The sequence below is a fragment of the Trematomus bernacchii genome, unplaced genomic scaffold (genome assembly GCF_902827165.1).
Source record: "Trematomus bernacchii unplaced genomic scaffold, fTreBer1.1, whole genome shotgun sequence".
NCBI classification, from domain to species: domain Eukaryota; kingdom Metazoa; phylum Chordata; class Actinopteri; order Perciformes; family Nototheniidae; genus Trematomus; species Trematomus bernacchii.
The window spans coordinates 274,118-287,276 of record NW_022987528.1 but is presented as its reverse complement, the minus strand read 5'-3'; the positions used below and the strand labels follow the sequence as shown (position 1 = coordinate 287,276).

General features: G+C 40.3%; 1 protein-coding gene across 1 annotated transcript in view; it reads left to right on the top strand.

Annotated features, from left to right (window-relative positions):
- igf2r (insulin-like growth factor 2 receptor) overlaps positions 1–13,159 on the top strand; it is a 75,150-nt gene that overhangs the window by 16,066 nt on the left and 45,925 nt on the right. The window contains exons 4-16 of the mRNA XM_034121145.1: positions 1,423–1,521; positions 2,577–2,709; positions 3,094–3,205; positions 4,294–4,399; positions 4,513–4,672; positions 6,261–6,438; positions 6,931–7,034; positions 7,198–7,362; positions 7,457–7,600; positions 9,157–9,312; positions 9,406–9,543; positions 11,384–11,534; positions 12,674–12,842. Of these exons, the coding sequence (XP_033977036.1) occupies positions 1,423–1,521; positions 2,577–2,709; positions 3,094–3,205; positions 4,294–4,399; positions 4,513–4,672; positions 6,261–6,438; positions 6,931–7,034; positions 7,198–7,362; positions 7,457–7,600; positions 9,157–9,312; positions 9,406–9,543; positions 11,384–11,534; positions 12,674–12,842 (1,815 nt within the window). The remainder of the gene's footprint in view (positions 1–1,422; positions 1,522–2,576; positions 2,710–3,093; positions 3,206–4,293; positions 4,400–4,512; positions 4,673–6,260; positions 6,439–6,930; positions 7,035–7,197; positions 7,363–7,456; positions 7,601–9,156; positions 9,313–9,405; positions 9,544–11,383; positions 11,535–12,673; positions 12,843–13,159) is intronic.

The window sequence follows — 13,159 nt, the reverse complement described above, 5'->3', positions numbered from 1 at the left end:
ATATATAATAGCTCACGACAGGCCGTGGTATATGGTCATTATATCACAGTTAAGGGGCGTGGTTCGGCCCGACGCGAAGCAATTAGACAGACCGTTAGACAGACAGCGTTGATCCATTATTTGGCTATTTATTTACATTAATTTGTATGTTGCCGTTTATTGTGCACCCACTGAAAAACTGTCCAGCATCAGTAGCATGGCTTACGTGGTTACTTGTATAGGTTGAGGTTGTACTAGGCTGTTGCTTGGCGTGGCGAGAATATCGCTCCACTTTCTCCGGTCCCCGAGATTCAGCTTCCAGTAGCTCTGGAGAGAGCTTTCGCACCTGTGGCCACTAACGGTCATAATTTCTCTGCTTTGTTTCAAGACCCGCATCAGAAAGCTTTTGAATGGTGGTACTTCTCCAGTTGGTCTACCTGCTCTTCACGTAGCTCTACATGTCGTTTAGGTGCTTTTTGTTCTGGAGATAGGCACTGCTCAATCCACTCCTCCATAGTAAGACCTCGGCCCCCCGGAGGTCGAAGTTAATCTTAAATGTTTCCATCTTAAGCTTTGTTAGTTAGTTAGTTTCGTAACGGACGTAATGTAACAGTTGTAGCTTTTTCTCAGACGCGGAGGGATACATGACTTGTGAAAAGTAACTACAGTTCTACCCGTGATATACGCTCATTATACCACGGCTAAGAACCAATCAGATTGCTTGATTTGACTTGTCCATTTTAGAGTGGAGAAAAATGTTTCCCACAACACCTAAAACTCACTAAATAAGTGTAAAATATGTTCCTTGTGATAGACAAAAAAGTAGAAGAAGGTGTAACGGAGAGTGAGAAGAGTTGAAAAAGCAAATAAATTACCATGTATTTTTTCTTTTAATGTTTATTTTATTATCTTTTATTTTTAATGACTGATTTTAAATGCCATTTTCTTAATGTCTTCCATTTTTGTAAAGCACTTTGAATTGCCTTGTGTTGAAAGGTGCTATATAAATAAACTTGCCTTGCCTTGCCTTGCCTTGCCTTACCACTCTATCAACAAGTGTTCTTGAAAAAAAACCTTGAGCAAGCACTGAACCTTCATCCACTCGACTCTAAATGTGGAGAGTTGATGTTAACCATTTATATACATGTACTGTCATGGGGCCTGGCAAATGTTATCCACTATACCAGTTTAATAGAAACAGAATAAGACATGTTTGTGTGTTTCAATGCGTCTGTGTTTCTGTATTCCAACAAAAACACAGACACAGTCGCCATTAAGTGAATCACATGTTTTGTATTTGTCTGTGTGTTGAATTGTTACTGCCTGCTACACAGCACTATAATATGGAACTGTTGCACCTAAGAACTATTTTCTCTCAAAATCTCCATATGTGGGAGGCTGTATTTTGCATCCGTCTCACTCCTGTTCCTGTGTGTGCTGCAGGGGACCCCGGAGTTTGTGGCTGTGTCTCAGTGTGTGCATTACTTTGAGTGGAGGACGTACGCCGCCTGCAAGAGAGACAAATTCAAGCCACACAAAGAGGTATGTGGAGGAACATCTGACTCACCGATGAGACGGTTTCTCTGTGTTGAGGCGTCAGATGTGAGAAACCAAGAGCCACAGAGGTGTTTCAGAGGAAATCGAAAATGTTCTTCCCACTCTTGTGAGGATGTACTGCATGTAGTTAGAACATGTCACATGTTGTTACAATGAAGCTGTTGATGTGAGTTTAATGTGGAAACATTGAGAGAATGTGTGAAATTAATTACATTTGCTTTTATAGCATCGGATATCTGTTGCAAAATACAAATTCTTGTACTTTTAACTTACTGGTCAACATTTTGCCCACCCAAAACTGTCCAGTCGTTTTGCCTTAAAACAGATTTTTTTTTAAATATTTGTTATAAATATGTTTACATATTTCCTTCAAAACACCAAGACAAGTTTCCCTAATGTGCAAACCTGCTTTATTTGGCAAATAAACGTTTTTTTCAGATACTAATTTAAAAAAGGATCTTGTCATTTTCATTAAAATATTAATTATTTTGTGAATTAACAAATTAGGATATTTATTTGATTCACATTTTTTGTTTTAAATGTTGTTCTGCTTCTGTGTAATAGTTGTTAATTATATTAACCAATATTGGCTAATACAAATAATAATTAAAATATTTTAAAGTATGAAAATGACTTATTGTACCATTACAAGTCACTTTGCTTATGAAAATGAAATATCCACCCGTTAAGAGGGATTTGTATTGCATGTAGGCATAATTATCACTTACAATTAGTATACTATGAGAAGCTGCAGACTTTTTGTATAGAACCATTTGCATTACCATACATGTCACATAAGACATTTCTTATGTATTTGAGTGTCTTTAAAGGTCCCATGTCATGCTTTTCCGGTTATTACCCGTCCCCTTGTGTGTTATGAAGGTTTTTCTGCATGTAAACGGTCTGCAGAGTCACAAACTCTCAAAGTACACCCTGTAGGGAGTAAAACTCTAACACAGAAAAGACCTGTCTATGCTGCCCCAGAACGCCTCGTTGAAGATGTCGGTACTGTAATATGACACTACCTCCTTTGTGTGCAGGTGCCTTGCTACGTGTTTGACTCTGACGGCAAGAAGCACGACCTGAACCCTCTGATCAAAGTGAACGATGGATATCTGGTGGACGACGGAGACGACACCATCGACTTCTACATCAACATCTGCCGGAGCCTCAGTCAGTACCTCGGGGGGGGGGAGGGGGAGATAAATGACTTAGATAATGAAATACCGAATTTGATTAGGTATTTAGTAATATTGTAGGGTTAAGGTTGTATGTTTTTTTAGTTCTGAGAAGATCTTGAATGATATAACTGAGTTTGGTTGCAAAAATAAGACACCACAGACCTAAAGAAGTGAAATATGTCTTTGTTTGGAGGCAGAGATGTGTATACCCCCTTAATATTGTTGCCATATATACCTTGACATTTCACCTTAACCCTTGATCATATTTGACTGTGACGTTGCCATACATTATGTATATGTTCCAATTTGATTTCCTATTATAATCAAACCTTGTTGTCTTTCCCATCATCTCATATCCTCCATCTTACTCCTTCAGATCGACCGGATGGCTCGTGTGCAGAGGGCTCTGCCGCCTGTCTGGTCACCAGCCACGGATCCTACGACATGGGCTCTCCTACCGCACAGCTGGAGCTGCTGTCAAATGAGAGGTATAAATACAATAATATTTGAAGAAATTAATAGAAAACAAAGTCCTTGTTGAGCTTCTACATCATACGCGTCTCATTTATTACACAGTAGGATAAACTCTTAAAGGTCCCCTAATATGCAAAATCCACTTCTTCATATCTCTTCTACATCAACATGTGTCCCCTCTTCTTCATGTCTCTTCTACATCAACATGTGTCCCCTCTTCTTCATGTCTCTTCTACATCAACATGTGTCCCCTCTTCTTCATGTCTCTTCTACATCAACATGTGTCCCCTCTTCTTCATGTCTCTTCTACATCAACATGTGTCCCCTCTTCTTCATGTCTCTTCTACATCAACATGTGTCCCCTCTTCTTCATGTCTCTTCTTCATCAACATGTGTCCCCTCTTCTTCATGTCTCTTCTACATCAACATGTGTCCCCTCTTCTTCATGTCTCTTCTTCATCAACATGTGTCCCCTCTTCTTCATGTCTCTTCTACATCAACATGTGTCCCCTCTTCTTCATGTCTCTTCTTCATCAACATGTGTCCCCTCTTCTTCATGTCTCTTCTTCATCAACATGTGTCCCCTCTGTGGAAAGAGATTCTGAAAGTCTCAGGAACAAAGATTCTCTCTCTTTTCGTCCTGATCCATTTCTATAAAAACCTGTCTGAAAATGAGCTGATCAGATTTTGGCCACTTTATGATGTCATAACGATGTGTTGGCTTGAGTAACCATTAGCCAATCAGCAACCAAGGTAACCCCCCCCCCCCCACCTTATCACCTGAATCTCCTCCTAGAGCACCATTGAGTTCTTTGTAACCAAATCTCTCTCAGAGGGGCGTGGGGAGGGGCTCCTTATTTTCATCTAAAGTAACAGACAGAGAATCAGCACTTTGGAAACAGGGCTGAAACAGAGGGGATTATGGGATGCTGCAATGATCTGTTTGGTGTTTCAGCCAATCAGAGACAGGTTCTGTATATATCTGAGACCTATAATATATTGATGAAAAACAGTATAATAGGGGACCTTTAAGTGTAAAACATTTAAAAAAAGCTTTGAAAATATATTTAGTCTTCACTTTCTTGTCTCCTCTCCTCTGCAGACTGAGGTTAACGTATAACGCCACCAGTTCAACTCCTCCAGACATCTGTAAGGAACACACTCCAGCCGTCACCATCACCTTCATCTGTCCGTCAAGCAGACACTCGGTATGTCACACACACACACTCATGTGTATATATATATATATATATATATATATATACATACTTATTTCTAAAGTAACTCATGCATTACTGATACAAATCCTTTGGCTCCACAGGGCAGTCCTCCTAAGATGATAGCGGAGTCCAACTGTCGTTACGAGGTGGAGTGGGTGACGGAGTACGCCTGTCACAGAGACTATCTGGAGAGCAATAACTGCAAAATGACCAACGACCAGCACGACATCTCCATCGACCTGACACCGCTCACCCTGAGCTGTAAGTACATCGAACCTCTTAACCACAGACTAACAACCTAGTGGTCTGCTGTGAGAAGAATTTGGTGTTGCGTCAGGCCCATAAATTAAACATTTCTCTAGTTTCTTTGATTCTGAAGTATCACTTAGCTGCTCAAAGGGGCCCTATTATGTTTTTAGGGGGGTTTCCCTTACCTGTTTGTTTGTTATATAGGTTTGTGTGCATGTAAATGGTCTGCAAAGGCTAACATGTCAAAGTTTGTGCTGTTAGTTTGCATTCATTTTCCTCATTCCTCAAAACGGTTCTTACAAACTACTGAACAAACAAGCACAAAATAAGGTGTTGTTCTTTTAGTAGGTATGAAAGTAACACACTCAAAACCCCAGTTAGCCACATGTTTGTACTTGAACTACACACATGAATTGTTGTCTCATAGTGCTGCTGTTTCTAGTTAGAGGAAGTAACTGTATGAGTAAACCATTCTGACCTTCCTGTTTTTAGTAAAGTCATTGTTGGTTATAAAAAAAGTATTTTTCCACTTTATGATAGTCTGCGTGTGACAAGATGTCGGCCACAGTTCACTCTCTGACTAGAACTACTTTATATCCTGGTGTTAATACAAGATTGAAGTCAGGAACTACTTATTTTTTGTCATTGGAACAGTTCCACATTTTGAGAAAGCTTGTTATTGGCTTTCTCACTAATGGCGCATTTCCATTGCAGGGCCTCGCTCGGCTTAGTACGGTATAGTTATGCCTTGTTAGGCCAGGCTCACTTTATGCTGCGTTTCCATTACAGTTTAGTAGCTGGGGTAGTAACTATAGTAACGCAGTGTAGGCGGAGCCGTGACGTGATCTTCAATGAGAACCACAAAACCAACATCAGCCGTTAGCTGTTAGCACTCAGAGCTCACAGCTCCTCACATCTGTTCAGAAACTAGACAAAAGTTAAACAAGTACAAACCACAGACTGCCTGTCTCATGGAGAATACAGTCGCTGGTTTATTTATGTCTGTATAGGCCGTTGTTGTGAGTGTGGACGGTCGGAGCATATACTGCGTTAGCTTAGCCAATCTCCATTCAGAAAACACGCATTTTAAAAGGTTTTTCGCCTGCCGTCTGTCTGCAGACTTGACAAAGCATTAATTCATGGTTTTTACTAACCGGTATCAGTATGTTGTTACTTCGGCATCATTTTGAAACGTGTATTACAATTAAATCACGGTCAAATATGTTCATCTTGTTGTAGTTGTAGCCCCCTTGCCAGCGATTCTCTCTCTAGTTTAGCATACTCAGCCCGACTCAGCCTGGTTGTTTGCCCGCTAAGAACCTCGACTTTATGGGGCCAGAAAAACTGTGAAATAGTACCCACTAGCCGGTACTACGCCAAGTGGAAACGCAACCAAAAACAGGCCGGGCACGGCACGCTTAAACCGCGCTCCGCGCTGTAGTGGAAATGCGCCATAAGTTACATAAAAACATTGATAAATAATTGTTTAAAAAATCATCTAGTGACTAAAATACAACTTTAGTGATGCTATTTTTAGAACGGCCAAAATACTGACCAACTGTGTGTGTGTGTGTGTGTGTGTGTGTGTGTGTGTCTACAGCTACAGACCATCCGTACTACGCACATACTGGGGACGACAGCTACGTTTATTACCTGAACGTGTGTGGAAAGGTCCCCAGCGGCGAATGTGGCGAAGACCCGTACGTCTCGTCCTGCCAGGTGAAGAAGATCGGGGACGTGAAGAAGGTGGCTGGACAATATAAGAACCAGACACTACGGTAATGTTTGATTTTGATGGTTTTGTTTTTATATTACAGTTGAGATTTTATAAATGTAGTAAAACGCACCTTCCTGCTCTGCTAACATTGAGCTTGTATCTCATGGTTGTTTTATCAATATAATATTTATAATGATACTATATCAACTGTCTACCAGGTTGAAGTTTCTTTTAAATGTTTGCCACAATTCAAAACATGTTTTTGTTGTAATTTAATCATAGCTGGAGTGTGTCCATCTTTCTGTATCAATATAATGGCATTATACAAACTTCCGATTACAGTACTAATTCTATTTTTGAGCATGATTATTCCAACAATTGTATGTACAAAGTTGACTTTTTCCAATATTTTAACCAAGGAAAAAAGGGGAAATAGAGAAATCCTCATTCAACACTTCATGTTAAACAGTTGCCTTATTGATGAAATGGCAAACATTGATAGTACTGTACATTTATTAAGTATTTCTTTCTACAAATCTCTTTTCCTCTGCAGTTATTCAGACGGAGATCTGACTCTGATCTACCCGGACGGCACCAGATGCTCCACCGGCTTCCAGAGAATGACCATCATCAACTTTGAGTGCAACAAGAACGCATGTAAGACAGAACACAGAACATTTCCCCTGTTTTTGACGCAACTATTTTTTGCACCTTGGCATCATCTGGTGGTAATATCAGTAACTACACAGTGGAAGATTGCAAGTCTTGATGCTACTAAGACTTGTACCATACATGATGCAGAAACTTGTTGTTTTTGCAGCGAGCGGTGGACGAGGGGTTCCAGTTTTTGCGGGCGAGACAGACTGCACTTACTACTTTGACTGGGATACGGCTTTCGCCTGCATCAAGGAGAAAGAGGATCTACTTTGTCAAGTCAGAGACGACACCAAACACTACGACCTCTCAGCCCTCACAAGAAACCTTGGTGAGTTCAAATGTCAATATTGGCCTCTTAAAAAGCTATTTGGTGTGGCCATATTCCCTCAATATTGTGTCTGTTCCTCTGTGTGCTGATCCAGGGTCAGATGCCGGAGGGAACTGGGAAGCGGTGGATGATACATCTCCAAAGCCAGACTCTCGTTTCTTCCTGAATGTTTGTCACAAAGTCATCCTGACAGGAGATGCTGTCGGCTGCCCGATGGACGCCTCCATCTGTGCCGTGGGTAAGGATCTACACGAGGATGGGGGGGTTTCTAAAGTCTAAAGAAATGACTAAAAACGATTTAAATGAGACTAAAAACGATTTAAATGAGACTAAAAACGATTTAAATGAGACTAAAAACTGTTGAAATGAGACTAAAAACGATTTAAATGAGACTAAAAACTGTTGAAATGGGACTAAAAACGATTGAAATGGGACTAAAAACTGTTGAAATGGGACTAAAAACTGTTGAAATGAGACTAAAAACGGTTGAAATGGGACTAAAAACTGTTGAAATGAGACTAAAAACTGTTGAAATGAGACTAAAAACTGTTGAAATGAGACTAAAAACTGTTGAAATGAGACTAAAAACGATTGAAATGAGACTAAAAACGATTGAAATGAGACTAAAAACGGTTGAAATGGGACTAAAAACTGTTGAAATGAGACTAAAAACGATTGAAATGAGACTAAAAACGATTGAAATGAGACTAAAAACGATTGAAATGAGACTAAAAACGATTGAAATGGGACTAAAAACGGTTGAAATGGGACTAAAAACGGTTGAAATGGGACTAAAAACTGTTGAAATGGGACTAAAAACTGTTGAAATGGGACTAAAAACTGTTGAAATGGGACTAAAAACTGTTGAAATGAGACTAAAAACGATTGAAATGAGACTAAAAACGATTGAAATGGGACTAAAAACGGTTGAAATGGGACTAAAAACTGTTGAAATGAGACTAAAAACGATTGAAATGAGACTAAAAACTGTTGAAATGAGACTAAAAACGATTGAAATGAGACTAAAAACGATTGAAATGAGACTAAAAACTGTTGAAATGGGACTAAAAACGATTTGAAATGAGACTAAAAACGATTGAAATGAGACTAAAAACGATTGAAATGAGACTAAAAACTCTTGAAATGAGACTAAAAACGATTGAAATGAGACTAAAAACGGTTGAAATGGGACTAAAAACGGTTGAAATGAGACTAAAAACTGTTGAAATGAGACTAAAAACTGTTGAAATGAGACTAAAAACGATTGAAATGAGACTAAAAACGATTGAAATGAGACTAAAAACGATTGAAATGAGACTAAAAACGGTTGAAATGAGACTAAAAACTGTTGAAATGAGACTAAAAACGATTGAAATGAGCCTAAAAACGATTGAAATGAGACTAAAAACTGTTGGAATGAGACTTGAAATGGATGAATGAAGAAATGAGACAAAGAAATTATAAAGTGGAACAAAAAACAGATCAAATTTAGACTAGAAACAAATTAAATCTGACTAAAAACTGCTGTAATGAAACAAAAAATTCCACTTGTTCCTCTTTCTCAAGATTTCCTTTCTCTATTTATTTATTTTGTGTATATATAGAAGCTTTATGTATACATTCCCCTGGTAACTTTTAGCATGATATATCATCCTTTTATAGAATAGAGCTGGGTTTTAAACGCTTTAACTGATGCAAACTCATCTAAATGTGCCTTGAATAACGTAGTCTGCGACATACCTCTGCGATAGATGCCATTTATTGACATGTTTTTATTGTCTCCCTGTGCTTCAGATACGAAACTAGGGGCCATCAGCCTGGGCAGCTTCCTCTCCTCTCCCCAGAAGACTAAAGTAGGAAATGACATCAGACTGGTTTACACTGAGGGAAGTGTTTGCAGCGATAAAAAGACAAGGATCCAAACCATCCTGACACTCAAGTGCAAACCAGGTACAAAGTCATTAGCACCTTTATAATGTTATAATGTATTCTGTGATTCTCTATCTATTCGGTTTCTCTTCTCAAACCTGTTCCTCTGTGCAGGAGATCTGGAGAGCGCTCCTGTCCTCCGCAGCGTTTCCTCTGATGGATGTGTGTATGAGATGGAGTGGTACACCGCCGCCGCCTGCGTCCTCTCCAAGGCTCAGGGAGACGACTGCAGGGTGGAGGACCCTCAGGCCGGTACGACACACACCTTTAATCCACCTGGTGTCTGACTCATCAGTGTTTGACTTGAGCTAGAAAAACACAGCAGTGAGGGAAAGACAAGAAAGAGGCAACCGGGTTAATGGGGATTGATGCGTTTGACTTCAATAATAAAAAATAAATCTCCGAACCCCCCCTAAAAGAGGTTAGGTCCCGTCCCCCCCCACTTAAAAAAAAATAGCACTTTACCCCTGCTTACACCTATATGCCATGAGCTGATTATCGAGCCTTCATTGTATCAGTCGCGGGTGTATGTGCGTTTGGGGAGCGTTGCAGTTGAACAGGGTTTCTCAAACTTTATCATACCATGGACCAATTAACCAATAAAAAAACACTCGCGGACCACCTAACTCCACAAATATCCAAAAACACATCGTTTTTCTAGAACAGATTACAAATCGCCAGAAAATGGTACAAACAAGTGGCAACATGTGTGACGAAGGTGTTGCGCTGGGCTATATCATGCAATTGAAAGTGACCCGAACCCTTCAGCTCGCTCCATTGCGGAGATATTCCCGCGAGTGTGCGGAAAACTTAAATGTATTTATTTATTTAAAATGTGAAATGTTACCAATATACTCACGGACCACTAGGGGGCGCTCACGGACCACACTTTGAGAAGCACTGCAGTAGAACATTCCACTGTAGCGCCCGGGACATTAATGGGAAACCCTAAATGTTTGAGCAGCCTCTATGAAACGTCAAGCTACCCCACAGCACCCCCAAAAGAAAACCGCCATGTGCCGACACTGGCCGCGGCACATGACGGTTTTGTGTGCCCTCCCATGAAAATCATATGCCCTCTCTGTAGATTTGTTCTGGCGCCGGGTCTGCATAAAGATCCAAAGCAAAACAATAATGAATTCCTAAGTAGAGAAAAAAAGAAAGGAACATCCTAATAATGGCAACAAGTATTTTAAAGGGGACCTATCATGCAAAATGCACTTTTGTACGTCTTTTATACATGAATATGTGTCCCCGGTGTTCCAGGGAACTCACCAAGTGTCAGAAAACACAACCCTCTCTATTTTCCTCCATACCCAAATCTCTAAAAAAGGGGCTACAACGGATCTGATAAAAACTGATCCAGATTTGAACACTGTCCTGACGTCAGGACGGTGGCGCTACGGCTATTGGGCCAACTCCACCAATCAGGAGGAGACAGCCACGGCCATTGCCGTTCGAAAGCGCTGGAGACGCTGTAGTACATATGCCAGGCCTGTAGGATGGTGCTGTTCTCACTGAATCATGCCCTTACTAAACACAGAGCTAAAAATTGTCAAATTGAGCAAAATGAGGCATGGCTAAAATGCATGATCTGTTTGGTATTTTGAAAAAAAAAAAGTATAAATATGCCTTATATAGGTATGGTCCTACACTATATTATTCAAATATAGCATGATAGGTCCACTTTAAGATATACAAAATAAAATAATTTAAAGTATGAGAAACAGAAAGTACATTAAAGTAAATATTGAATTATAACAAATGTGTTATTACAGGTTTATCTATTAGGTTCTGCTTGCTCATATATATGTTACTCATTTTGAAAACACATGAGGAAGTTTCTCTGCTTGTCCTACTTCCTCAACTTCACCAGGTGGGGACTTCCAGGCGTTTGAACCTCTCTGAGTCACGTCTTTATGTCACATGAGAGTGAATCATCATATGTGAATCATAAAGAGCGTACCTGTGCTGCCATCTAGTGGTTTCTTTGTGTTTCCACTCCTCTCCTGTTGACAGAGCCATTATCTGACTTCTCTCTGATGTGAGTTGTTTCAATCTTCCTCTCTATCTGTCCTTCGTTGCTCCGCAGGGTTTTCTTTCGACTTGTCTCCTCTCTCCAAAGCCGACGGTGGTTTCTACAACCTGAGCAGCAACCACTACGATTACTACATCAACGTGTGCGGTCCTGTCAAAGCTGCCAGCTGTCCGGAGAAGGCTGGGGCGTGCCAGTCTGAAAAGAGGTGAGAAGAAGCCAAAGACATGGGCTTATGATGACACATTTGAACTGTCATTACTTTGTCATTACTGTCTCTTTTTTTTATGTAAGAAACACAATGTAAAAGGCATGCTTATGCAACAGAGATAGATGAATAGCTAAAAAACTAAATCAAAAATCTAAAGTGGGTTTTCTAGTTTGAAATACTACCTGTTAGATCAGGGGTGTCAAACTCAAATACACAGTGGGCCAAAAATAAAAAAATGGGTACTAGTGGAGGGCCGGACTGGTTCAATGTTTATTGCAGAACTTATTGAAATGAACTTATTGCACATATTAAACCTGGAACTAACACAGCTTAAATTATTGCCTATAAAAACAACATTAAACATTAAATAATCAGTTGCATTCATTTCTTATGGCTCTGTCTGCAGCTTTTCCCGAGTCATTTCTTATGAGTACATTTCTCCACAGGCCAACAACAGCTTCAACAAAACTATTTCCCTCAAAGAGAAAACCAATCATGCCCTGTTGTCGTGAGAGAAAAAGTGCAGAAGGAAACATCCATGTAAACTCAGTGTGCTGCTCTGTGATGCTAGTTCAGATACTTGGCATCTCATCTTGGGTGCAAGTTCATCAATGTTTGGGGTCAGGCTCTGAGCGGAGGAGACCCTCAGGATTGAGTGAAGGTGCAATATACTGGCGGATCTAATAGTAATTCGAAATGATCCTGCGGGCCGAAATTAAATCCACCAAGGGCCTAATTTGGCCCCCGGGCCTTGAGTTTGATGCATGTGCTCTAAATCATATTGTAGTTTATCTCGGGTGTTCTCTTTCTTGTTTTTCCACTGAACATTCGTAAGAGCACCACAGTTGTATTGTTTTAGATTAGAAACATACATTTTTGGCAGCTTTAGTTGTTTTTAAATGTATACCGCCAACACTAGGTTCACCGTATAAGTGTTTATATAAAGAATTATTCACATTTTGATGATTTAGGTCTTATGATTCGTATGTTATCGATACGTTTGTCTTGTTTTTATCTTTCATTTCCACTTACTTCCTCTGCTTGCTTGACTCTTGAGCTTCTGTGTACATTAGCTGGGTATGGGCTCAATCAAGTGAATCTCTTTTCTCATGTTGTTATTTTCCCTGTTGCTTCAGTTCTTGGAGTCTCGGGGAAGCGAACTCTCGCCTGTCTTACTACGACGGCCTGATCCAGCTCACCTACAGCAACGGCTCCCAGTACAACAACAAAGAGCACACTCTCAGATCCACTCTCATCTCCTTCCTGTGTGACCCTGAAGCCGGAGCTGGAAAACCAGAATTCCAGGTATAATATGCCTCTGGATTTTGTCTATAAACACCCTTTTTCCCCCTTTTTTTTACAATACATGTTGTGGGGGAAACTTCTGAAGCAATAGGAGTCAGGACTCAGAGAGACACGAGGAGAGCTGGAGCTTTGATGGAGTCAGGACTCAGAGAGACACACGATGGAGAGCTGGAGCTTTGATGGCAAACACTGACGGTTTATTTGGAGCTTCGGCCGGAGAATTCACAAGACATGTCACGGGTCACGGTCTGACCACACGGTTGAGATGCCACAATCAATTCTGAAGCATCCTCCTGTAGCTCCAGGTTTTAACTAGT